We start from the raw sequence: 27,724 nt of genomic DNA on the forward strand, positions 1-27,724 counted from the left end.
CAGCTCACCCTTCAGTTCTCTGCTTTAGGCTAGTCAGCCTTTCCTTCTTTTTCTTACGGATCAAGCAAGTACTTATTCTTCTTCCTATTAAAAGAGAATTTTCTTTTAGTGATTTTTTTTTCTGTTTCTTCTGTGTGGGAGACGGATCCGTCTTCCAGCTCTTGCCCCTTGTGCGCTTTGCCCCTTGTGCGCTGCATAGCCTGAGTCCGTACCCGCTTCCAGGTGTGGGGACCGAGTCTGTCCAGGTCTCGTCTCCTCAGGCCCCTCTGGCTGCCGAGAGGGTTTAGAACCCGATTGCTGCGCTCAGTTTAAATAAATAAATAAATAAATAAATAAATAAATAAAGTCAATTTCAAAGTTGAATATAAGTTACAGGTATTCCCTTACCTCTAACTTATTTGCAGCAGTAAACCAGTATTTTTCTTTTTTTCTGGTCTCAGGAGGCCTTGAACCGGCAGCCAGACAGGCAGGAGTCAGCAGGTTTCCCTCCTGCTTCACTCTGGGCCTGCAGGCTGTCAATCAAACTTTTTTTTTTTTCAGATTTTTTTCTTCAGAAGCGGTTCTCCTATGCCGCGGCAGGCAGCCTGCCTCTCTTGTGGGCAGCCCTCTTCACGATTTTCGTGACAGGGCCTCTGCTCTGCTTGCCTGCTGGGTGGGGAAGGTCCCTCCTCGGCAGGACAAGCAAATTTAGTCCGGGGATCGACTTCCTCCGGCATGGCCAGGCCGTTCCCGGGTCGGCAAAGCCTGGGAACGGCGGCCATCTTGGATTTTTCAGCGGCTCCGTTTTCGGAGCTGCCTGGGGCTGGGGGGGCCGGATTTTTTGGAGATACCCCCTGATTTGAGCCCCACGGGTCCCCAGGAGGGGTTTCCTGACGCCTCCCTCACCCCCCTCGGGAAATCCAGGGTCTGTTTTTCAACTGAGTTCGTCCTCCTCATGCATAAATCATATCTAGCTGGCCTGCAGGAGGAGGACGAAAGCCCCCCCTCGACCCCCCCCCCCCCCACCAAAACTCCCTCGCTCTGCGCCGTTGACTGCTAGCCTGGCTGCGGAGCCTCAGGGGTCGGTTCAGGTGCGGGTGGTCCCAGGGATGTCCCCCCCCCCCCCGGCGGATCCAGGGTTTCCGGACCCCACCGCTCCCCCGGATCCGGAGGGTACTCTTCCTCTGGAGGGGGACAACCCCAGAGCCCTTCGCTTGTTCCGTAAGGAGGAGTTGGAGCCCTCCTCCCCTTTGTCCTCCAGGAATTGGGGTTGGAGGGGCCCACTGCGGATAACTTGATGGCCTCCTTGCCCAAGGATATGGACCCGGTCCTGGGGGGGGTCTCAGGGTTCAGGCTACCGCATTTCCCTTCCATCCCATGCTCAAGCTCCTGATCCTGTGGGAATGGGAGGCTCCCGAGGGGGCTCTCCGGGTGGGGCGTGCCATGGACAAACTCTATCCCCTCCCGGAGGAATGCTTGGAAATGCTAAAGAATCCCTCTGTGGAGTCCTATGTTTCGGCGGTCACCAAGCATACCACGATCCCGGTGGAGGAATCGACGGCTCTCAAGGATGGACAGGATCGTAAGCTGGAAGCTCACATGAAACGCATCTTCGAAATCTTGGCTCTCGGAGTCCGGGCGACTTGCTGCAGCAGTCTCATGCTGTGGGCAGGCCTCAGGTGGGTCCAACAATTACTCTGCACCCAGGACCTCCCACCGGCAGAGGTGGAGCAGGCTGAGCGTCTGGAAGCCGTAATCGCTTATGGGGCAGATGCACTCTATGATCTGGTTCATGCGAAGGCGATGGCTTTGGCGGTGTCTGCCCGGAGACTCCTCTGGCTACGCAATTGGTCGGCCGATCAGTCCTCCAAAGCCCGGTTAGGCACTTTGCCTTTCAAGGTAAGCAGCTCTTTGGTGAGGACCTTGAGATGCTTATGGACTCCTTAGCGGACAACAAGGTCCATAAGCTCCCGGAGGACCGTCCTAAACCATCCCTGTCCTACACACCCTCTCGTCCTCACTTCCGGGGTCAGCGTCGTTATACTCCACGCGGGCGGGGTTATTCTTCCCTATCTGTCTTGGTCGCAGCCCTTTCGTGGGCGGCAGCCCTTTCGCGTGGGCCAGCCCGCGCACTCCACCCCCAAGCCTGCCACACAATGAAGTTCAGCTGACTCGTTCCTCGATCCCCCCTCTAAGCAGCCGCCTCTCCCTGTTTCTCGAGGAATGGGTCAAAATCACGTCGGATCAGTGGGTCCTCGACATTATCAGAGACGGGTACGCCTTCAAAATTGTCCGCGACCTTCCGGATCTTTTTCTCTTTTCTCCATGCGGGCGGTCCAAGAGGGACGCGGTGGAACAAACTCTCACCAGACTCCTGGATCTGGGTGTGGTGGTCCCGGTTCCGGAGAGGGAGCTTGGTGCCGGCCAATATCCTATTTACTTCGTCGTTCCCAAGAAAGACGGGTCCTATCGCCCGATCCTGGACCTCAAGAGGGTCAATCTGGCCCTCAAAATTCCTCATTTCCGCATGGAAACCCTGCGAGCGGTCATCGCAGCGGTTCGCCCCGGGGAGTTCCTTGCTTCACTCGATCTCGCAGAGGCGTACTTCCATATTCCAATTCACAATGACTATCAGAAGTATCTCCGCTTCCATGTTCTCAACCAGGACTTCCAGTTTCAAGCGCTTCCTTTTGGTCTCACGACCGCGCCTCGTACCTTCACCAAGGTCATGGTGGTGGTCACGGCGGCTCTTCGCCGGGAAGGAATCCTGGTTCATCCCTACCTGGACAACTGGCTCATCAGGGCCAAGTCGGCGGCTTCCTGCCATTAGGCGGTGGATCGCGTATTCTCTTCTCGCTTCCCTCGGGTGGATAGTGAACTTCTCCAAGAGCAACCTTCAGCGCTCCCAGGAGTTAGAGTTCCTGGGAGCCCACTTCGACACCTGAGTAGGCAAGGTCTTCTTACCGCGTGCGCGCGCTCTCAAGTTGATCGAGCAAATCCAGAACCTGATTGCGCTACCTTCCCCGACAGCCTGGGACTACCTGCAGGTTTTGGGATCCATGGCTTCCACCATCAACCTCGTCCCCTGGGCTTTTGCTCATATGCTCTCCTCTCTCATCTGCAAAACTATCTTCTACCAGACAAAGAGCCTTCTCTATTGCCGGACCAAAAGAATGGAACTCTATCCCAGAATTCCTAAGTTCCATCAAAGATCCCAAAAATTTCAAAAAAGAACTAAAAACATGGTTGTTTAGACAATCATACACAGAATGATATAATCTATATCTATATTTAACAATTCAACCCCATCTTGAACCTTAATACTTCTGTACAATAAGTCTTTGCAAAAATTTAAACCTAATTGGTATCTTTCTAACATGTTATTCTCCGCTCTTTATTGAGATGTTATATGTTATATGTATTACTATTTGTATTGTATTATATTTATAATTTATCTGTTCTATGTAATGATGTTGTTACACTGTAAACCGGAATGAAGGCTCCCAGCTATATTTCGGTATAGAAAAGAACACAAATAAATAAATATGCGGCCGTTACAGAAAGCTTTGCTATCCCGTTGGCAGCCGGTGTCGGAACAATTTCACATGGTCATTCCGTTCTTGGACTCTACAGTCGACGACTTGCAGTGGTGGCTGTCGCTCCCTCATCTCCTCCAGGGGATGCCTCTCCAAGCTCCACAGTGGACGATAGTAACCATGGACGCCAGTCTGTCGGGCTGGGGTGCGGTTTGTCTCTCCCAGTCCACCCAGGGAACCTGGTCGCAGACTCAGTCTCGCTGGCACATCAATCGGTTGGAGACCCTGGCGGTGCGCCTGGCCCTTCAGGAGTTCCTCCCCCTGCTCCGCGGCAACGCAGTAAGAGTCCTGTCTGACAACTCTACCACGATGGCCTACATCAATCGCCAAGGGGGCATTCGCAATCCCCTGGTGGCCCTGGAAGCCAGCCGTCTCTTCACATGGGCGGAACAGCATCTGCAGTGCCTGGCGGCCTCCCACATCGCGGGCAAGGAAAATGTCCAAGCCAATTTCCTCAGCCGTCAATCGCTCGATCCGGGGGAGTGGGAACTCTCAGATACGGACATGGCTCTGATAGTGGACAGGTGGGGCCCCCCCCACCTAGACCTCATGGCGACCCTGCGCAACTCCAAGGCGAATTGGTTCTTCAGCTGCTGGAGGGAGCTCGGCTCAGAGGGCATGGATGCTCTGGCTCTTCCTTGGCCAGCGGATGTCCTCCTGTACGTATCCTCCCCGTGGCCTCTGGTGGGAAAAGTTCTCAGAAGAATCAAACTCCACCGGGGACCCGTGGTTCTGGTAGCACCCGAGTGGCCGCGAAGACCGTGGATCTCATCAACCTGGCGACGGACGGACGTCTTCGACTCGGTCACCTGCCTCGTCTTCTTCGACAGGGGACTGTATTTTTCGACTAGGCCGATCGCTTTTGTCTAGCGGCCTGGCTTTTGAACGGTAACGCCTGAGGAGTAAGGGCTATAAGGAGGAGGTCATCTCCACCTTGCTACGGGCCTGGAAACAGTCAACTTCCCTAGCCTACGTGCGAATCTGGAAGGTTTTTGAGTCTGTTTGTGCGGAATCGGGTATCCCAGCGCGCTCCGCCCCGGTCTCTGTGGTTCTTTTCTTCAGAAGGGTCTCTCCAAGGGCCTCTCCTTCAGTTCTCTGCACATACAAGTCTCCGCGCTCGGCTCTCTCCTGGGTCGGGTGGAAGATCATTCCCTAGCGGGCCATCCAGATGTGATTCGTTTTCTGAGGGGCGTTAAAGATCTCCGCCCCCCTTCTCGGGCCACGTGCCCATCGTGGAGTCTTAATCTGGTCCTTCGGGCTCTCTGCAAGGCTCCGTTCGAACCTCTCCGACACGCTATGCTAAAAGACCTTACGCTGAAGACTGTCTTTCTGGTCTCTATCTCCTCCGCTCGGCGGATCTCCGAGATTCAAGCGGAGCCCTTCTTGCATTTTTCCAATTCAGGGGTTTCTCTCAAGACGGTCCCTTCTTTCTTGCCAAAAGTTGTTTCCACCTTCCAAGTCAACCAGTCGGTAGAACTCCCTGCATTTTCCCCAGAGGAGATTGCGAGTACGACTGGGGGTGTCCTCCGTCGACTAGATGTCAAACGGGTCCTGCTTCGCTATCTCCAGGTTACCATCGCCTTTCGGGTCTCGGACCATCTCTTTGTCCTTTGGAGTGGTCCTAACTGGGGTAAGCCGGCTTCTAAGACCACTATTGCGCGGTGGTTGAAAGAAGCGATCTCTTCAGCCTATCTTTGCCAAGGTCGACCGGGCCTGAAGGCTCATTCACTGCGCGCTCAAGCTACTTCTTGGGCGGAGAGTCAATCCGTTTCTCCGCAGGAGATTTGCAGGGCCGCCACTTGGACGTCCTTGCATACTTTTGCTCGACACTACCGTCTGGATGTGCAAGCTCCGGTCTTCGGTTCTTTTGGGCGGCAAGTGCTTCGAGCGGGACTGTCTCGGTCCCACCCGGTTTAGGGAAGCTTTGGTACATCCCACAGTCTGGACTGATCTGGGTACATACAGGGAAAGGAAAATTAGTTCTTACCTGTTAATTTTCGTTCCTGTAGTACCATGGATCAGTCCAGACGCCCTTCCCTGTCTGTCTTTATTTCTGTCCTCTCGAAGCTTGTTTCTTGCAGATTCGCAGATTCTAATACTTCATTTTTGTGCAAGAATACTGAGCGATTACACCGGAAGCCTTGGTCATTTTGAATACCAAGTATATGCAAGAGCGTATAGTTATACCATGTTTCTTACATTGTTCTACAGTTGCTCCATTGAGTTTTATGGTTACTTGCTTGATCCTATTCTGGTTTTGTTTTCTGCTTTGACAATGATTATACTGAAGGGTTACAGGATAGGCTCTGTCCTCATATAGGATATCCTTTCAGTTTTAGTTTGTCTCCACCTGCTGGAAAGGAGGCTCAACCACAGTCTGGACTGATCCATGGTACTACAGGAACGAAAATTAACAGGTAAGAACTAATTTTCCTTTTCCACTGATTTCTCTCCTATGTGATATAACAAAGTCATTTTGCCACTGATTTGTTTTGTTATAACATTGAAATTCCCAGGCAAAATAAAATAAATACTGAAAATGAAGGGCCTCAAGGATTCTATGAAAATTTTCAAAACTTCTTGGATTCCAAAGGGTAGGGACAATAACTTTAAAACGAGTACATGAGTGCCCATATGCTGAAATTTTAAATTGTGCATGCAGTTGCGCGCGTATAATTTAAAATACACCTATCGCTCATATGTGTGCTCCTCATTTTAAGTGGTTACTCGAGCAAACATATTTCATGTATCTTCCTTAGGACTTTGTTGGCTTTAACACGTGCAGGAAAGTGGATTTTGAAACGTTCTTGCGTGAAGGACATTCCCAGTTTTACCAATGAGTCCACCAGTTTGCCCAGTCCATCTTGAGGTCATCCGGACCTCTCTGGTTCCAGACCCCGCACCCAGCTCGTTCCACTCTGTGGCCACCGCATTTAAAATTCTGATTTATGCGTGTAAATTATGGGCACACCCTCAAAACACCCTGACTAATTTGCAATGCTGCTCACATGCCCAACCATGAGCAGCCTCTCACCTCTTGCCGACCCAATGCCGCTGGCTCTCCCTGCGGCAAGAGTGCCGCTGATGAGGCCTTGCCTGCCTGCCTTGCGGTATGGAGCTGTTATCACTCCTGCCTGCTGGCTGGATGCCAGACTTCTTCTCTCCATAGCGGGGGAGCTGCCACTGATGTTGCTGCTCCTCGCGGCAGGAGGGCCGCCACCAGTCTCCTCTTCATGGCCCAGGTGCCACCAGTGCCACTGTTCTCCTCCTGGTGGGGGGAGCTGCCGCCGCTGATGCTTCCTCTTCGCAGCAAGGATGCCACCACTGCTGCTCTGAGGCTGGATTCTCCGTAGGCGCACGCATGTGCCTCTCTTCTGTATTTATAGGGCCAGCGGCAGGAAAAGCCCCGTGATCCCATCTGATGATGTCATCCCTTGTCATGTCTTGAGCCCTATAAAAGGGCTTCTCTTCAGGTCCTCAGGGCCTTCGCAAGGAGTTGCCTGCTCCTGGATTCCTTGTTCCAATGCTTCTCTCCAGGAGGCTCCTGAGGTCCATCTTCGCTTCTTCAGTGTCTTCTGTTCTTTGTGGGAGATCCTTTGTCTTCAATGTGTGTTCCTGGTTTCTTGTTGGTTGCTGGTCCTTGTCTGTTCCTGTGTCCAGATGTTCCAGTCTCTTTGGTTCCTGTGTCCAGATGTTCCAGTTTCTTCGATTCCTGGGTCCAGTTGTCCTAGTCTAGTTTGTTCCTGTCTCCAGATGTTCCAGATTCTCCAGTTCCTGGGTCTGGGTTTCCAGCCTTGTTCCTCACCACCGGATCCAGTCTCCAAAAGACCACCCTTGAGTTTAAGCTTGAATCCAAATCTGAATCTGAATCCTTGAATCTGAACCTGAGTCATGTTCCCGTCTTTGGAGCTATGTTCCAGTTGGATCCTCTTTCCAAGAGCTGCCCGGATTTCTCTCCCTTCCTGAGCACCAGCCCTGAGCCTGTCCTGCTCTCTGCGTGGTCCGCAACCAGCCTGTTCAGGTTGTGTAGGGCACACAGTGGGACAGCATGGCCTGCCACCAGCCCATGGGGGGGCTGTGTAGGGTGTGCTGAGGGACAGTTCCCTTGTCTGACTTTTGTCCTAGTCTTTCAAGTGACTTATCTCGTCAAGTCTCCAAGTGCTTTTGCCATGTCTTGTCTTTGTTCCAGAATCTTCATTTGTCCTCGACCTCTGTCCGTCCTGTCGCACTTGCCATTCCCATGCGGCAAGTCCGAAAGGGCTATCGAGTGGCCGGAGGGCTACCCCAGAGACAAGCATTGCATTGCTGGTTCTCACAGACAAGCAGGATGGTAGTCCTCACATATGGGTGACATCATAGGATGGAGCCCAATCACGGAACACTTTTGTCAAAGTTTCTAGAACTTTGACTGGCCCCTACTGGGCATGCCCAGCATGGCACTAACCCTGCAGCCAGCAGGGGTCCCCCTTCAGTCTTCTTTTTTCCGCGCAGCAGTAGCCATGCGGTTAAGGAGCTCCACAGAGATTCCTGACAGGTATTTTCCTCACGGAATTACTAAAAACTTTCATACCCCACAGGGGTCCCTCTTTCGAATTTTTGACTCCGCGGTACTCCGGTAAGTTTTTACCCATTTTCGGTCGATTCCCGTCGAGTTTGGCCCTCGCAGCCTACTGGCCGTTGACTGTACCGCGGCTCAGGGGTTCCGTCGGTGCCCGGACTGCAATCGCACCATGTCCATCACAGACCCTCATAAAGTCTGTGTAATGTATCTCGGATGTGAGCAAGATGTCCTGACCTGCACCAAATGTGCCCTAATGACACCCAAAGGTCACAAGGCCAGAATGGAGAAAATGGAACTTCTCTTCCGTGCTCAAACCCTGATGCCGTCTATTGCATCGACGTCGTCAGAACCGGCACCGTCAACTTCGCGCAAGTATCGACCTCCGGCCGGTGACCGTCCGGCATCGACAATTTCTCGGCCTTTAGCTCCCTCTACTTCCCTCTCCAGGACTGAGGGGATCGAGAGAGCAACATCACCATCGACATCGGAAGCCTCGGAGCATCGAGGGAGCGAAATCATCGACCTCGCCATCGTCTAAAAACCGCCGTCGAAGAAACCCTGTCCAGAAAAGGCACCGATCTTTTCGGCGACTGGGTCACCAAGGCAACCCTCACCCGAAAGGGATTGGGAGCCGCGATTCCGCCTTTAACGGTGGTCCCTCCGGCTATACCTCTGCCTCCTTCTTCTGTTCCGGAGCCGGTGCTGCTTGCTCCAGGTCTCCGAGAAGAACTGGACCGGCTGGTTCAGGAGGCCATCGACAAAGTGATGCATCGACTCCAAGTTCCTCCGGCACCAACACCGGTACTGATCATGGAACTGACCGCTGATCCGATTCCGGCAGCGTTGGCACCGCTGCTCTCGAAGATGGAAGCGCTCATCGCCACTTTTCCACCGACGGATCCCGGGTCACCAATGGCTCTGGTGCCCTCTCCGCTTACCTTGTCTTCGGAGGAGAAAACACCGTTCCGCATCCCTCCATCGGGAGACCTACCGATGCCTCAGCCATCGATGCCGATACGTCCATCGATGCCAATATGTCCGTCGGCGCCACCGATCCATTCATTGATGCCTGCACTGGTGCCTTCGATGCCTTCATCGGTGCCTCCAATTATTCCTTCGATTCCTTCAGAGCCTAGACCAGGACCTTCAGGGATTCCACCGTCCTGTCCCCCTAGGGCTCCTAGAGGGGCAGATGCCAATCCCTATGATACCTGGACAGATGATTCTTCACCAGACACCGATGACTTGCCTTCACCACCTTCTCCTTCTGAAAGCAGAAAGCGTTCTCCTCCAGAGGACCTTTCCTTCATAAACTTTGTGAAGGAGATGTCTGAATTGGTTCCCTTCCAATTACAGACTGAGCACGATGACAGGCACCAAATGATGGAGTTGTTGCAATTCCTGGATGCTCTCAAGGAAATAACCTCCATCCCCATTCACCAAGTTCTTCTGGATCTCCTCAAAAAGAACTGGGAACACCCTGGCTCTGTTGCTCCAGTCAACAGGAAGGCTGACACCACTTATTTGGTATAGACAGCCCCAGGTTTTCAAAAATCTCAATTGGATCACCACTCTATCATCGTGGAATCTGCCCAAAAGAGAACAAAGAGAGCAAAACCTCATACTTCCTTTACCCCAGGCAAGGAGCAAAAATTTCTAGATGCCATTGGACGCCGGGTCTTCCAGGGTTCAATGCTCATCTCTCAGATTGCCTCTTACCAGCTGTATATGACCCAGTACAACAGGGTCTTATTCAAGCAGATACAGGACTTTGCAGAGTCCCTGCCGCAGCAATTCCAGGAACAGCTTCAAACCCTAGTAAACAGAGGGTTTGAGGCGGGCAAGCAGGAGATAAGATCATCTTATGATATCTTTGACACTGCTACCAAGCAGCTCCTCAGCCGGGCCCTGCTTCCAGTTTTTGACTCCTGCATAGAGAGCAGCAGCCAGCTTCCAGTGCCTCAGATACCAGTGGGAGGTCGATTGTGCCATTTCCACAACAGTGGCACACAATCACCTCAGACCAATGGGTCCTCACCATAATCTCTCATGGTTATCACCTGAACTTTCTCTCCATCCCACCAGACTCCCCACTCGGCTGATGTGGGAACATCTGACCACTCACCACTTCTGGAACAGGAGGTCTCCCTCCTCCTCCAGTCCACAGCAATAGAACCAGTACCCTCTTCCCAACGAGGCCTAGGATTCTATTCCCGGTACTTTCTAATCCCCAAAAAATCAGGCGGCATTCATCCAATTCTGGACCTACGTGCCCTCAACAAGTACCTCCAACGAGAAAAGTTCAAGATGGTAATCTTGAGTTCCCTCCTTCCTCTTCTGCAACAAGGAGACTGGCTCTGCTCTCTAGACCTCCAGAACGCATACACTCATATTGCGATAACTCCATCTCGCAAATTCCTGAGATTTCTGGTAGGCCCCAAGCACTATCAGTACCGAGTGCTTCCATTCGGCCTCGCGTCTGCACCACGAGTCTTCACGAAATGTCTCGTGGTAGTTGCAGCCTTCCTCAGGACTCAAGGTGTTCATGTCTACCCCTATCTAGTCGATTACACACGCTGAGTTCGCTAGGATTTCTCGTCAAATACGACAAATCCTACTTAGTCCCATCTCAAACCTTATCATTCATAGGGGCAGACTTGGACACCTTGCAGGCAAAAGCTTTTCTACCTCGACAATGAGCTCTCACTCTCATCTCTCTTGCACACCAGCTGCAGTGTCAGCGCTACATTTATTTTTATTTATTTAATAAAATTTATTAATCGCCTAACACTAGAAGGCCTAGGCGATATACATAATAAACATACATAATAATAATAGTAAAAACAAAAACATAAATATTACACTCTATATATAGGTTTCATAGAACCATATCAAATTATTCCAAACTAATATTAGGGACTTATCCCTAAAAATTCACTGGATTGCATACCTGAAGTAGATTTAACAGGGAAATTCAACAGTTAACACTCCATGATTTCACAATAATATCGTAAAACATTCACATGACTGCACGCCGCTTTCTCATCTTACTGGGACACATGGCGTCCTCAGTTCAGGTCACCCAATGGCCCGCCTAGCCATGAGAGTCATGCAGTGGACTCTAAGGTCACAATGGACTCAATGCATTCAGCCCCTGTCGACCATTGTCCACGTCACCAACTCACTCCGTCAGTCTCTCACCTGGTGGAAAAATCAGATCAATCTCCTCCAAGGCTTGCCCTTCCAACCTCCAGACCCTTAAATAATTCTCACCACCGATGCTTCCAATCTCGGCTGGGGAGCCCATGTGGCCAATCTGCAGACACAAGGAAGTTGGTCTCCAGAGGAAGCCAAACACCAAATCAATTTCCTGGAGCTGCAAGCAATCAGATATGCTCTCAGGGTATTTCAGGATCGCCTGTCCAATCAGGTCATCCTGATTCAGACGGACACCCAGGTGGCCATGTGGTACATCAACAAACAGGGAGGGACGGGTTCCTACCTTCAGTGTCAGGAAGCTGCGCAGATATGGGCGGAGGCCCTCTCCCACTCGATGTACCTCAGGGCCACCTACTTGCCGGGAGTGGACAATGTGTTGGCAGACAAGCTAAGTCGCACCTTTCAACCGCAAGAGTGGTCTCTGAACCCCATAGTGGCGGACTCAATCTTCCAAAAAATGGGGTTACCCTCATATAGATCTCTTTGCAACATGTCAAAACCGAAAAGTACAGAACGTTTGCTCTCTCACTCGCAGCCAACACTCACAACCAAGAGATGCGTTCTCCCTCTTGTGGAGACAGGTCTCTTATATGCCTTCCCTCCACTTCCACTTCTCTCGAAGACTCTCGTGAAGTTACGTCAGGACAAAGGAACCATGATCCTGATAGCACCTCACTGGCCTCGCCAAGTGTGGTTTCCAGTACTTCAGGATCTCTCCATTCGCAGGCATATTCCCTTGGGAAAGGACCCACTTCTGATTACGCAAAACATCTTTTCGTGGAGGTGAGGGCCTGCCCGCGAGGAGCGGGCAGGCCCTCACCTCCAAGCGCTAGTCGAGCTGCCGACGCTGCTGCCGCGGTCCCTCCGCGGTGTCCGGGCTCCTCCCGGCTGCCTGCTCCTCCGTGCAGCGGGGCCGACCCACCGCGAGCTCTCCCTCGCGGCTGGGAACCCCGCTGTCTGTCCGGGCTCTCCCCAACGTGCCTCTGCCCTCCCGGGGTCCTCAGCCGGCAGGGAGGGTGTCCCTGCCGGTGCCCGTCGCTGCAGTCTGGGTCCTTGCCCGGCAGGGAGGCCGTCCCTGCCGGTGCCTGAAGCTCCCCACCTTGCCTGCGGTCTGCAACCGCTCTTCCAGTTTCCCTGCAACCAGCCTTACCTCTCTGCCTGCAGCCTGCTACAGCTACCGGCTCGTCCTGCAGTCAGCCTTCTCCAGCTCTCTTCGCTCTCCTGCTTTTCGTCCTTGTAGCTGGAAGCCGCTCCAGCAGCCTGCCACTTCTCCAGCTCCAGGGCAGGCCTGCTTCGCTGCTTGCCTGTTTCCATGGGTCCTCCACGTGGCCGAGGACGCCACCAGCTTCCAGCACTCATCTCTCCAGCTTCCTAGGGCGCGAGCGCGCCCCTCTCGTCTGTTCTTCAAGGGCCAGCCAGGTGTGGCCCCTGCTGGCTCCTCCCTGGGCGTTGTCCACCTCAGCTCTACAAAGGGATTCAACGTTCAGTCTGTCTTTGCCTTCGCAAGGAGTTGGTCACTCCTGAGATCCTCGTTCCAGGAGCTGCCTTGTGTTCCAGCCTTCTGCAAGGTCTAAGTGTTCTATGTTCCTGTCGGAGCTTCTTGTCAGTCCTGATGTCTCCAGTTGTTCCAGTCCTGATGTTCGCTTGTTCCTGCTCCTGCCTTGAGGTCTGATTCCTAATCCGGTATCCATGATCCAGTCCAGATATTACAAACCTTGCACCTTGTTCCTGAAACTCGCCTGAAAGCTAAGTACCTTGCTTCTGAATCTCTTGAAAGCTATCATCTTGATCCTGTGTCCTCCAGTGTCCTGGTATCTCGCGGCAAGCCACGCCGTGGTCCGTGACCAGCCCTCGGGGCGGGCTGATTAGGGCCATCTCTGACGCAAGCCATGTACCTCGTTTCTAAGTCTCTGAGAAGCCCTTGTTCCTGACCCTGTCTCCTGCCTTGGCTGCCGGTGTGCAGCAAATCCTGCTCTGGCTGCCGGTGTGCAGCAAACCAGCTTCTTCCCTGTTACCTTGATGTCGGTGCCAGATCCAGTTCCTGATCCAGTCCCATATGTTCTGCCCTTCGTCTTTGTCTGGCTCCTGAGCCTTCTGGCCTGTTGGGCCAGGAGTGGCCAACAGGTGGGATTCGTCCCTGTGCTTTGGAGCTTCCCTTCCTGCCAGCCGACGTGGCTTCGGGATGTCAGTATCCCAGCATCGGAGTTCGCTTTGCCTGGATCTCTCCTGCACTTTCCCATTCTCAGCGTGGTCCGTGACCTGCCCTCCAAGGCAGTGTTGGGGATGCGTGGGACAGGGTGGCCCGTGACTCAGTCCCAGGAGTGGTCTGAGCAGGGTGCCCTGAGGGACTGTGCTCATGTCTTCCTTCAGTCCTTGTTCCAGAGTCTACATCTGCACCTTCAGTACCTCGCTTCTGAACCTACCTCAGCATCTTCAGTACCTCGCCTTTGAATCTACCTCTGCACCTTCAGTACCTTGCTCCTGAGTCTACGTCAGCACGCCCAGTATCTTGTCTCTGAGTCTTCGTCTGCACTTCCAGTATCTTGCTTCTGAGTCTACGTCAGCACGTCCAGTACCTTGCTTCTGAGTCTACGTCTGCACTCCCAGTACCTTGCTTCTGAGTCTACGTCTGCACTCCCAGTACACTGCTTCTGAGTCTATGTCTGCACTTCCAGTACCCTGCTTCTGAGTCTCGTCTGAATCTATGTTCCAGTCTTCGCTGTCCTGGCCTCCGTCCGGCCTGCCGCTTCGTGCAGTACCCTGCGGCAGGTCCGAAAGGGCTGGGAACGGTCGGAGGACTGTTCACAAGACCAACATTGCGTTGTTGGGTCTTCCGAAGCGTGCAGGTCCGGAGGAGGGCCTGTCGCCTGGTCATCACTCCAGTCTTGCTTCCGTCCAACCCATGCTCGGGCATGCCACGCCTCCCGCGGCCCTCTTCGGAATCCTCTGGGGTCGAGCCGCGGCCCAAGGACACACATCTCTCAGGAAGTGGGATCGCTCTCTGAGCGCTCCACAACAACATCGGGTGCCTGCGCCACCCCAATCTGCAAGCCTTGTCCCTGACGGCATGGATGTTGAAAGGTTAATCCTTCAGCCACTTAACCTTTCTGAATCAGTTTCCCGTGTCCTGATTGCTTCACTGAAGCCTTCCACGAGAAAATCTTATTCTTACAAATGGAACAGGTTTCAGTCATGGTGCTCTTCTCAATCCCTTGACCCCTTTACCTGTCCAATCACAAAGTTTCTGGACTATCTCTGGCACTTGTCGGAGTCAGGTCTAAAAACTTCCTTCATCAGAATGCATGTTAGTGCAGTGGCCGCCTTCCCTTAAAGTGTTGGGGATGTTCCTATATTAGTACAACCCCTTGTAACAAGTTTCTGAAGGGCTTGCTTCACCTCAAGCCTCCACTGCGTCCTCCGGCCCCTTCTTGGGACCCTCAACCCTGGTTTTTAGGAAGGCTCATGAAACCACCATTCGAGCCTCTCCATTCCTGGAACTTCGCTATCTCACATGGAAAGTGATTTTCCTTTTGGCAATCACTTCGGCTCCAGAGTTAGTGAGTTACAGGCCCTAGTTACCTATCCGCCTTACACTAAACTTCTGCAGGACCGGGCAGTACTCCGCACTCACCCTAAGTTCTTGACTAAGGTAAGTATCAGAGTTTCATCTCAATCAATCCATTATACTACCTACCTTTTTTCCCAGGCCCCATTCCAATCCAGAAGAGCAGGCTCTGCATACCCTTGACTGTAAACGGGCTCTAGTGTTCTACCTAGACCGTACAGCTGCCCACAGGAAAAGCACTCAATTGTTTGTCTCTTTCCATTCCACCAAATTAGGGCAGCCTGTGGGTAAGCAGACTCTCTCCTCCTGGTTGGCGGACTGCATATCCTTTTGCTATCAGCAAGCAGGCATTCCACTTCAAGACCGTGTTAAAACACCACTCTGTGAGGGCCATGGCAACTTCAGTAGCGCACCTACGCTCGGTGCCGCTTCCTGACATTTGCAGGGCTGCCACCTGGAGTTCTCTCCATACCTTTACAGCCACTATTGCTGAACAAGATTCCCATCTTCGGCCAATCTGTCCTGCGTAACCTATTCACAACTTGACGTACCAACACCCTTCCCGCTGGCCCGTTAGGGTTCAGGATGCCCTCGGCCAAATTCCACCCCAGTTGTTGTGCCTGTTGCACATCTTGGGGTACATTTGGTGCATACTCGGACATCCTCAGCTCGGGTACTCACCCATTTGTGAGGACTACCATCCTGCTTGTCCTCTGAGAAAGCAAATGTTTGCTTACCTGTAACAGGTGTTCTCACAGGACAGCAGGATGTTAGTGCTCACGAAACCCGCCCACCGCCCACAGTGTTGGGGTTCGTTACGTTTATTTATTTTATTTTTCGGCACTTCCTGTAGCTTTTTAAACAGACTGAAGGGGAACCCTGCTGGCTGCAGGGTTAGTGCCATGCTGGGCAATGCCCAGTAGGGGCCAGTCAAAGTTCTAGAAACTTTGACAAAAGTGTTCTGTGATTGGGCTCCATCCTGTGATGTCACCCATATGTGAGGACTAACATCCTTCTGTCCTGTAAGAACACCTGTTACAGGTAAGCACATTTGCTTTTCTCCTCTTGGTGCATTCAGGGTTCGAGTGCGTCAAGTTTTCCGCCTGTTCACCCATGCTCGGATATATCTCACCTGCCATGGCACACACCCTGGTGTCTTCCTCTGGGGCCATGCCATGGCCTAAGGGCAACACTCTCTCTCGAGCAAGTGACTGCTCTCCTGCGCTCGCAACAGACATGTTTCCAACTTCACCCCTTTTTTAAAAATATGCGCAACACACATATACCACACACAATTTGTGACTTTTAAATATGCGTTGCTCATCTGCATGGCCTATATACTCATGTATATGAGCATTTTAACATGAGCAACGCCTTTAAAATGCACCCTTAAAGGTAATCTGGGCCAGATTAAGACATGCTAAGGACCTAAACTATGTCACATTTAAGAGGCCCATAGGAATTAAGAAAAATGTAAAATCTGAAATTTAGTAATTGTTTTTTGTATTTAGAGGCACCTTATAATCTGAGTTCCTAAATTATAGTTTAATAGGTAGCTTGTGCCTAAATCTGGCAGTGAAGATAGTGTTCCTAGAGAGAAAGAGAGAGAAGAATTTTGGTGAGTAATTTTTGGGGATTAGCTTTTGATCCACTATAGGACTAATGCCTCACACAAATCATTACACTTTGCAAGGCACCAATAGAACAAAATGTAGCTCGGGAAAAAGCCTTGCGATCCCTGCTGAAAGCATCTTCCCCATGGAGGGCAGAAGGCTGGCCATGCAGAAATACTTAGCTGTTGGGGAAGCAGGGGCAGGAGGGGCTTAACGCTATAAATCCCCTGGGGGGGTGGAAGAAAGGAAATAACTACACTGAGAAAAGGTTTAGTCCTCAAAACATTTCTGCTCTTACCCTGTCAGCCTGCCGGGCCCATGTTTTACCAGTCTCTCTCTCTGATAGGACAAGGGAAAGGTTTAAAGGTCTGCAGGGAGCACAGATGCATGAAGCTTTGGGGGAAACCATTTTGTCTAAAGTCTGGGGGATGTTTCCTTTCGAAGAACATGTAACACTGTATAGTGACACCATACACACCTGACTGGGATAGTGCCTCATATCTGATTTTGGGTGACTATAGAGGAGAGCCGTTTTAAAGTTTGTCGGTACAACCTTCTGTCCCGAATCTAATTTTTTTGACTCTGTTCATTGCTCGGGACACACCCCCCTCCCCGTGCCCCCCACCCTTATTTACAGCAATTGAAATCGTGAGTCCTGAAATCAGTCCGTGCTTGTGCTTGCTGCAGCCATCACTCACTGTCTCATGCTTTCATTATTGCCCCTTTGTGCAGACCCGTTCAGAAGATGGAGAGCAGAGGAGAGCCAGGTCCCAGAATCCCACAGAAGGATTCCCGTCATCACTGAGCTGAGTATGTTGTCCTTTAGGTGGGATGCTCGGGGGGCTTTATTTATAGTGGCTTATGGCTCCAGGTTCTGCTGTTACAGCAGGGCAGGGCTTCCTCTCTCTGACAGAGAAGACAACAGCCCCTTCAGTTCATGTGTCAGACTGGACAACTCAAAGCGTTTCACACTTTGTAGTTATTATTGTTTTACTAGGAGTCTCTGGGCACAGAGTGGGAAGGGGCAGGAGGACTTTACACTTTTAGCAGTGATGTTGACACCCTTAGCCCCCACTAATGGGGAGGAAGCTTGGCAAGATATAGACTGCACTGCTGTAGGGGGCCAGACCTGGGACTTCCAGTTCTTCACTGTACAGCAGAGAGCAAGTGGGAAAACCCGGGATTGTGCCTCTCATATACTACAGCTACTAGTGCATGGAAAGGTCAACAGGTGTCATCTTTCATCTCTTAGCTGCCGCAGGCTAAGCCATAACCCCTGACACTTGTATGATGTTTAGCCTTTCTCTCTTTGTCATGCACTGAATCACTCAACTAATGAGTGCCATATACATTTATGACTAATGAGTTAATTGTTTCAGTTGCTATATTTGATTTTTAATTGTAGCTATTTTAGGTCATAAATAGATGACTTGTTTATAAATTGTTTGCTTATTGCTATTTGTTGGTAATTGTTATGTTTTTCTGTTGCTTTAACATTTTTAATATCTTTGCATTTTTTTGTTTTGCTGTAAGTCGCTATGAGCACCACCCAGATTTGGCGATTAAATTGGAATAATAAATAAAAGTGCACTGATTAGCAACATCCAACACTGGCCAAGCCTTGATAGACTCCTGTCTTTTCTTCCATTAACAATCCTCAAGTCTCTATGACATGATATTCATCTAAGCAGTCAGTAACACAAACTAGTGAGATGCCAATGGGAGGCAGTGGGGGGGGGGGGGGGGGGTGGGGGGGGGGGGGGGGGGGGGGGGGGGGCAGACGTCTTTATTAGATAAACTTACCTCCTCTATTGTTTGACTGCTGATTTGCAGGTCTTTAGCACAGCCATAAATGGAAGATTCCCCCATATACAGCACTGTGGTGAGGTGGGGTAGACTTATTGATGATATTAATGGTGCAGGTAGTGGTGGTGACACTAGGCAAAGCGTAACCATGCTCAGCAGTAAGAAGACAGTAGTAGCAGGACCATAGAGAAATCTATGAGGTCTCCTCTGGCAGCAGATGATTTTTCAACCATGACCCCTATGACCCCAGCCATCCCCAAATCAAGCAACAAGTTACCTTATGATAGAAGATCCTCATTCAGTGCACACAGCGAAGAACTAAGGACACAGAGCAGACATTTAGTAAAATAACCAGAAAGATGGTCCACATCAGCCACAGAAAGAACATCTTAAGGTGAAGTTTCATTTTATTTTGGATAAAAAATAAATGAGCTACATTATGTCTCTTAGAGAATACGTCAAACATCCAGTTTATTGAACAGATTGGTGAGCTGAGTGCAAGGGATACCAAGAGGACACTTTACATGACTACATCATTTGCTACTGGATCAGTCTTTTCTGGCAGTTTCCTGGACTCCCTGATGTCTACTGTAAGTATTTATTCCTGCCAGTGTTCCCCCATTGGCTGAGTATCAAGGCAATGGACTACATGGTATGTTGGTAAATCACATCCATTCATAATAAAAGTATCATGCTGGCACATGGCACGCAGAGGTTTTGACCAGTAGTTAAAATGTGGCTTCTAGGAAGTGTTATAGGTGAAATTCTTGAAGCCACTGTTTTGGGAGGTTACCCTTAAGCCCTCTTGGAGTGGCCGTGTTTGAAAGAATTTTAAAATGACTTATATGCACTGGATTTGACTGGTCCGTATTGGTTATATTACCATAAGTGACATCCCACAGCATGAACACATCGGGCACCTTCTGTTCATGGCAAGTTGTGACACTGTTCCAAACATGTCTGAAGAATTATGAGGGAGCACCATGAGGAATTTGTCTTGTGCATTCCTAATAATAACAAGATCAGTATCCATGAAATCAGAGAGTGACAAGTTATCTGGCTAAAATTAACTAGATAACGTCACAGATTTTCAGCAGGACAGGGCGCCCACTGAATATATTCAGCTAAAGTTATCCAGGTAATGTAACCCATATAACTTTAAAAGCTAACTGGCTATGTTTCCATATGACAAGTTTAGGTTTAAAGTTATCCGAGTATGTGTACCTGGATAACTTTAGCCTTAACTAGCTGTATTCAAAATATAAGTGGTTAACTGGAAGAAAAAACAAAATTAAAACCCAATCCCCCATTCCCCCCAGCACATTAAATTACTCAAACATATGTCAGGCATAGCGCCTGAAATCCCCTCCCACTCAAGCACCCCAAAAAACGATTTTAAAAGTTGTAGACCTATTGGCTGAAGAACCTCCCCACCTGTCAAATTCTTCAAATATATCCGGCCTCTACCCACAATCCCAGCTCAAATCCTACCACTCCAACTTGCACCCCCCAAAACCCCCAACAGCTGCCAGGAGAGCAGTACAATCATATAGCTCCCGGTGGCATCCACTGCTCCTGTCATATTGTAAACTGACGACAATGCTGGTAGCTTATGGATGCTCGCATGAGTGGTATGCTTGTACCACGTTTCTGAAGGCTTTGGGAGTTTTGGGGGGGGTGGCCAGGGTGGGAGCGTTCAGGTTGGGGGTTATGAATGGGGATTAGGATGGGGCATGGAGGCTGATATATTTTAAGAATTTGGGGGAGGGGAAATTTGAAAGCTATGTCCAACATACGTTTGAGTGATATAGCGGAGATGATGGAAGGGGGATTTGGGTGCTATGCCCAACATAAGTGTTTGAATGATATAATGGGGATGATGAAGGGGGATTTGGGTGCTATGCCCAAGATAAGTGTTTGAGTGATATAATGGGGGTGATGAAGGGGGGATTTGGGTGCTATGCCCAAGATAAGTGTTTGAGTGATATAATGGGGGTGATGAAGGGGGGATTTGGGTGCTATGCCCAGCATAAGTGTTTGAGTGATATAATGGGGGTGATGAAGGGGGGATTTGGGGTGCTATGCTCAACATAAGTGTTTGAGTGATATAATGGGGGTGCTGAAGGGGGGGAATTTGGGTGCTATGCCCAACATAAGAGTTTGAGTGATATAATGGGGGGTGATGAAGGGGGGATTTGAGTGATGTGCCCAATATAAGGGTTTGAGTGATATAATGGGGGTGATGAAGGGGGGATTTGGGTGCTATGCCCAATATAAGTGTTTGAGTGATATAGTGGGGGTGATGAAGGGGGGATTTGGATGCTATGCCTGACATAAGTTTGTATGTTATATCAAGAGTAATTGAAGGGGTCCTTGGGTGTTATGCCCAATATAGGTTTGAGTGATATAGCGGGGGTAATGGAGGGGGTCTTTGGCTGTTATGCCTGACATAAGTTTGATTGACATAGCGGATGTGATGGAGGGTCTCTTTGGTCATTATGCTTATGCCCAACATAAATTTTTATGTATGTGTGTTAATATTGTAAATCGCTCAGAGCTTTTACATGTAACGATTAAGAAATTTTAATAAATACAAATTCAAATACAAATTTGTGTGATATAACAGTGATGGAGGAAGGGAGGTTTGGATGCTATGCCCAACAAGTTTGAGTGATATAGCAGGGCTGATGGAAGAGGTCTTTTGGCCGTTATGCCTGACATAGGTTTGAGTGATATAGCAGAGATGATGGAAGGGGGATTTGGGTGCTATGCCCAACATAAGTGTTTGAGTGATATAGTGGGGGTGATGAAGGGGGGATTAGGGTGCTATGCCCATCATAAGTGTTTCAGTGATATAATGGGGGGTGATGAAGGGGGGATTTGGGTGCTATGCCCAACATAAGAGTTTGAGTGATATAATGGGGGTGATGAAGGGGGGATTTGGGTGCTATGCCCAATATAAGTGAGTGATAGTGGGGGTGATGAAGGGGGGATTTGCGTGCTATGCCCAACATAAAATGTTTGAGTGATATAATGGGGGGTGATGAAGGGAGGATTTGGGTGCTATGCCCAACATAAGAGTTTGAGTGATATAATGGGGTGATGAAGGGGGGATTTGGGGTGCTATGCCCAACATAAGAGTTTGAGTGATATAGTGGGGGAGATGAAGGGTGAATTTGTGTGCTATGCCCAACATAAGTGTTTGAGTGATATAACAGGGGTGATGAAGAGGGGATTTGGGTGCTATGCCCAACATAAGTGTTTGAGTGATATAGTGGGGGTGATGGGGGATTTTGGTGCTATGCCCAACATAAGTGTTTGAGTGATATAGTGGGGGTGAAGAAGGGGGGATTTGGGTGCTATGCCTAACATAAGTTTGTATGTCATATCAAGAGTAATTGAAGGGGTCCTTGGGTGTTATGCCCAATATAAGTTTGAGTGATATGATGGGGGTGATGGAGGGGGGATTTGGGCGCTATGCCCAACATAAGTTTAATTGATACGACGCGAAGGAGGGGGGATTTGGGCTCTATGTCCAACATAAGTGTTTGAGTGATATAATGGGGGGTGATGAAGGGGGGATTTGGGTGCTATGCCCAATATAAGTGTTTGAGTGATATAGTGGGGGTGATGAAGGGGGGATTTGGGTGCTATGCCCAGCATAAGTGTTTGAGTGATATAATGGGGGTGATGAAGGGGGGATTTGGGTGCTATGCCCAATATAAGTGAGTGATAATGGGGTTGATGAAGGGGGGATTTGGGTGCTATGCCCAACCTAATTGTTTGAGTGATATAATGGGGGGGGATTAAGAAGGGATATGGGTGCTATGCCCAACATAAGTGTTTGAGTGATATAATGGGGGTGATGAAGGGGGGATTTGGGTGCTATGCCCAATATAAGTGAGTGATAATGGGGGTGATGAAGGGGGGATTTGGGTGCTATGCCCATCATAAGTGTTTGAGTGATATAATGGGGTGATGAAGGGGGGATTTGGGTGCTATGGCCCAACATAGTGTTGAGTGATATAATGGGGTGATGAAGGGGGGATTTGGGTGCTATGCCCAACCTAATTGTTTGAGTGATATAATGGGGGGGATTAGAGGGGATATGGGTGCTATGCCCAACATAAGTGTTGAGTGATATAACAGGGGGTGATGAAGAGGGATATGGGTTGCTATGCCCAACATAAGTGTTTGAGTGATATAACAGGGGTGATGAAGAGGGATTTGGGTGCTATGCCAACATAAGTGTTTTGAGTGAATATAATGGGGGGGGGATGAAGGGGGGATTTGGGTGCTATGCCCAATATAAAGAGTGATAATGGGGTTGATGAAGGGGGGATTTGGGTGCTATGCCCAACCTAATTTGTTTGAGTGATATACTGGGGGGGATTAAGAGGGGATATGGGTGCTATGCCCAACATACGTGTTTGAGTGATATAATGGGGGTGATGAAGGGGGATTTGGGTGCTATGCCCTATATAAGTGAGTGATAATGGGGTGATGAAGGGGGGATTTGGGTGCTATGCCCAACATAAGTGTTTGAGTGATATAATGGGGGTGATGAAGGGGGGATTTGGGTGCTATGCCCAACATAAGTGTTTGAGTGATATAATGGGGGTGATTGAGGGGGGATTTGGGTGCTATGCCAATATAAGTGTTGAGTGATATAGTGGGGGTGATGAAGGGGGGATTTGGGTGCTATGCCCAACATAAGTGTTTGAGTGATATAATGGGGGTGATGAAGTGGGGATTTGGGTGCTATGCCCAATATAAGTGAGTGATAATGGGGTTGATGAAGGGGGGATTGGGTGCTATGCCCAACCTAATTGTTTTGAGTGATATAATGGGGGGGATTAAGAGGGGATATGGTTGCTATGCCCAACATAAGTGTTTGAGTGATATAATGGGGGTGATGAAGGGGGGATTTGGGTGCTATGCCCAATATAAGTGAGTGATAATGGGGGTGATGAAGGGGGGATTTGGGTGCTATGCCCATCATAAGTGTTTGAGTGATATAATGGGGGTGATGAAGGGGGGATTTGGGTGCTATGGCCAACATAAGTGTGTGAGTGATATAATGGTGGTGATTGAGGGGGGATTAGTGGGTGCTATGCCCAACATAAGTGTTTGAGTGATATAATGGGGGTGATGAAGGGGGGATTTGGGTGCTATGCCCAATATAAGTGAGTGATAATGGGGGTGATGAAGGGGGGATTTGGGTGCAATGCCCATCATAAGTGTTTGAGTGATATAATGGGGGTGATGAAGGGGGGATTTGGGTGCTATGCCCAACATAAGTGTTTGAGTGATATAATGGGGGTGATGAAGGGGGGATTTGGGTGCTATGCCCATATAAGTGAGTGATATAGTGGGGTTGATGAAGGGGGGATTTGGGTGCTATGCCCAACATAAATGTTTGAGTGATATAATGGGGTGATGAAGGGGGGATTTGGGTGCTATGGCTGACATAAGTTTGTATGTCATATCAAAAGTAATTGAAGGGGTCCTTGGGTGTTATGCCCAATATAAGTTTGAGTGATATAGCAGGGGTAATGGAGAGGGTCTTTCACCGTTATGCCTGACATAAGTTTGAGTGATATAGCGGGTGTAATGGAGAGGGTCTTTGGTCGTTATGCCTGACATATGTTTGAGTGATATAGCGGGGGTAATGGAGGGGGTCTTTGGCCGTTATGCCTGTCATACGTTTGAGTGATATAGCGGGGGGTAATGGAGGGGTCTTTGGCCGTTATGCCTGACATAAGTTTGAGTGGTATAGTGGGGGGTAATGGAGGGGGTCTTTGGCCGTTATGCCTGACATAAGTCTAATTGATATGACGGGGGTGATGGACTGGGGTTTTGGGTGCTATGCCTGACACAGGTTTGAGTGATATAGAGGGGTTGATGGAGGAGGGATATGGACACTATGCCCAACAGGTTTGAGTGATATTGCGGGAGTGATGGAGGGGGGGATTTGGGCCTTATACCCAATATATGTTTTGAGTGATGTAGTGGGGGTGATGGATGGGGAATTTGGATGTTAGATCCGACATAAATTTGAGTTATATAGTGAGGGTGATGGAGTGGGGATTTGGGTGCTATGTCCAACATAAATCTGAGTGATATAGCAGGGGTGATAGAGGGGAGGATTTAGGAGTTATGCTGACATAACTTTGAGTGTTATAGTGGAGGTGATGAAGGGGGGACTTGGCCTTTATGCCTGATATAAGTTTGTATGTTATAGCGGGGGGTGATTGAGGTGGTCTTTGGATGTTATGCCCAATTTAAGTTTGTGATGGAGGGGGATTTGGCCTCTATGCTTATGCCAATATAAATTTGTGATATAGTGAGGATGGTAGAAGGGGTCTGGCCGTTATGCCTGACATAAGTTTGAGTATATAGTGGGGGTGATTGAGGGAAATTTGGATGCTATGCCTACATACGTTTGAGTGATATAGCAGGGTTGATGGAAGTGGGATTTGGGAAGCTATGCCCAACAAAATTTGAGTGATATAGCACGGGGTGATGGATGAGAATTTGGGCGATATGCCCAACATATGTTTGATTGATATATTGGTTGGGGGGGGGGGGGGGGGGGGGGGGGCGCGAGCAGGCCAGTAAGCCATAAAGAATTTTTTTTGTTTATTTTCTCTCCACTTGCCTGCCTATATTTGAAAATAGCCAGTTTAATGCTAAATTTATCCATGTGCGTGTACTGCTCTTAACATGATCAGACTTAACAGGTAAAATTAACCAGACAGCACTGATATTTCTTGCTGCTCAGCTAGGTTTAAGTCCTGTCCTTAGAACACAGGAGAACATATTTAAACTTCCAGGTTGTTTTCCTAAGTCTCAAACTTAGCTAGATAACCATTTTAATATTGTCTTCAGCATTTTTAATACTTAGATGTGCGGGCTACCACTTGTGTGGACGTTTAATATGGATGGGTTTAATGGCACAATGGTTTCCTTTTAGCCAAACTGCATTATTAAATGACCGTGAAACTTGTTTGGAGGGACAGTTATCACAGAGTACTCACAAGTCGGGTGGAGCCAGGTCTCCCATTTGTACTAGGTGCCTTTGTGTATCCCAAAGGGGCAAATGAAACCATCAGATAGAGCAGGCACCGAACAACAGGGCAACACTTTTCAAATTCAGAGCTGAAAAGATGAGTGCTGGGCCTACCTAATGCAACATGTTTCTGAGCAGCAAAAATCATGAAGGATAAACCCATGCCCTAACTTGGCCAATTGCACCTTGTGTCTATGCAGTATGTAAGACAATGCGGAAAAATTTACAAATTCTTATATTCCACATACTTCCAAAAAAAAAACAATGATCAGTGCAGACTACAAATACTCATACATAACCACATCAATTTGACTTAATAGACACTAACGTCAACAGAAGAGCACCAATTAAAAAAGATACTTGGATGCTGTTATCTGTGCATCTCTGACAGCATGTCTTTTAGGGTAATGAGCAGGTGCTGCTGGCGATAAAGTCTTTATGAGTCCAGTCATGTACCAGACATAACCGCTGGCAAAGGAAAATTAGTTTCTTACCTGATAATTTCGTTCCTGTAGTACTATGGATCAGTCCAGACTCCTGGGTTTTGCCCCCCCTCTAGAAGATGGAGACAGAGCAATTATCAAAACAAACTCCACCTATAAATAGGCTGGTGCCACCTACAGTCCGGCAGTATTATTCAATGTCAAAGCAGAATGGAACTCTCAAAATCATCATAACTATATATAATAAAAGAAGCAAACCGGTCCACTGAACCCTCCTGGGACCTGAACCTTGAATACCACTTGAGGACAAAAAATTGAAAATCTCTGCCAATCTGAAATAAAGAAATATATAAGAACCGAGCGGACTCTCCCTTTCTTCCATGTCTCTGACAGGCGGGATTCTGGACTGATCCGTGGTACTACAGGAACGAAATTATCAGGTAAGAAACTCATTTTCCTTTCCCTGTACATACCCAGATCAGTCCAGACTCCTGGGATGTACCAGAGCTTTCTTACCTGGGAAGGGATCCGGAGAGGCCCGCTCGAAGCACTCCCTCTCCAAATCGTCCTGAAACTGGAGCCTGGGCTCCAATCTGTAATGTCTTGCAAACGTATGCAGGGATTTCCACACAGCCACCCTGCAAAATCTCCTGCGGTGATACCATCTGACACTCTGCCCAAGACGCCGCTTGTGAACAAGTAGAGTGGACACGCAAACCTGTAGGAAGGGATCTACCACGAAGGAGACAGGCCGAACTAATAGCTTCCTTTAGCCAACGAGCTATAGTAGCTTTGGACGCCTGCTGTCCTCATTTTGGACAGCTCCACAGCACAAAAAGATGGTCAGTCACATGAAACTCATTGGTAACCTCAAGGTAACGCAGCAAGACTCTGCGAAATTCGGGCTTCCGCAAGTCACTAGCCAAAGGATCCGAACAGTTTAACTCCGTGAAGGCCGGCAGCTCCACCAATTGGTTGACATGAAAGGAGGAAACCACTTTCCGGCAAGAACCGTCCTTAAAGTAATGCCCGAATCTGAAATCCGCAAAAAGGGTTCCCTGTACATACCAGGATCAGTCCAGACTGCTGGGTTATGCCTCCCTTCCAGCAGATGGAGTCAGAGGAAAAGCTGAAAAGCACCTCCCACATAAACTCGGGGTACCACCTGCGATCCCTCAGTATTTTCTCTGACTCCAGCAGATTGAGAGGGGCATAACTTGTGGTCCTGATCTCAAAATTCCTGGGTCTTTGCCCCACCAGGTTTGAATTTCTTAAAAAAACAGACATTTAGAACGTTTGACTGGATCATTTAAAAAAAAACAAAAAAAAACAGGGTATTGGTTTTCTGTTTCCTTCTGATTTTCTCATAAGTTTTTCTGCAGCAGCCAGCCAGGGCAGGCAAGGCAGGGCATTGCCTACAGTCAATTCCCGGAGTGGTCACAGCAATAGCACGGTGAGAAGAGGGGGAAGATTTACCGGTGGGCCGGTCACTCTCCCCTCCCTCAGAGATGTTTTAATTCCTCTGGCACCCCTCCAGTGCCGTTCCCCCGTGGGCTGAGTACTTTAAAAAAAAAAAAAAAGAACAGTACAAAGTAAAAGAAGGAGATTTTAATACTTTGTTAGTTGAAATTTCTTACCTCAGCCGCGCCTGCCTACAGTCTCCCGGGTCTCCAGAAGGGGTAGAGCTTCCACCCGGCTGCCAGCGATGCCGAGGGGGACGGTGTGTAATTCTTGTGGAGAGCCGGCTCTCCCGCGAAGGCCCTCTGCTCCTGGTGTCTCCCCGGGGGCGAGGGGCCTTCACAATGACCAGATTCGGCATGGGGGGGCGGCCATTTCATGGCGAAAAAAATTGCGCGGCGTTCACGAGGCT

At 49.4% G+C, this 27,724-nt stretch overlaps 1 protein-coding gene across 1 annotated transcript in view; it reads left to right on the plus strand.

Moving 5' to 3' along the window:
- Positions 1-27,724, plus strand: part of LOC115092425 (potassium channel subfamily U member 1-like) — a 124,746-nt gene that overhangs the window by 70,222 nt on the left and 26,800 nt on the right. The window contains exons 7-8 of the mRNA XM_029603259.1: positions 17,266-17,343; positions 18,790-18,929. Coding sequence (XP_029459119.1) covers positions 17,266-17,343; positions 18,790-18,929 — 218 coding nt within the window. The remainder of the gene's footprint in view (positions 1-17,265; positions 17,344-18,789; positions 18,930-27,724) is intronic.

Source organism: Rhinatrema bivittatum, chromosome 5, assembly GCF_901001135.1.
Source record: "Rhinatrema bivittatum chromosome 5, aRhiBiv1.1, whole genome shotgun sequence".
Lineage (NCBI taxonomy): Eukaryota > Metazoa > Chordata > Amphibia > Gymnophiona > Rhinatrematidae > Rhinatrema > Rhinatrema bivittatum.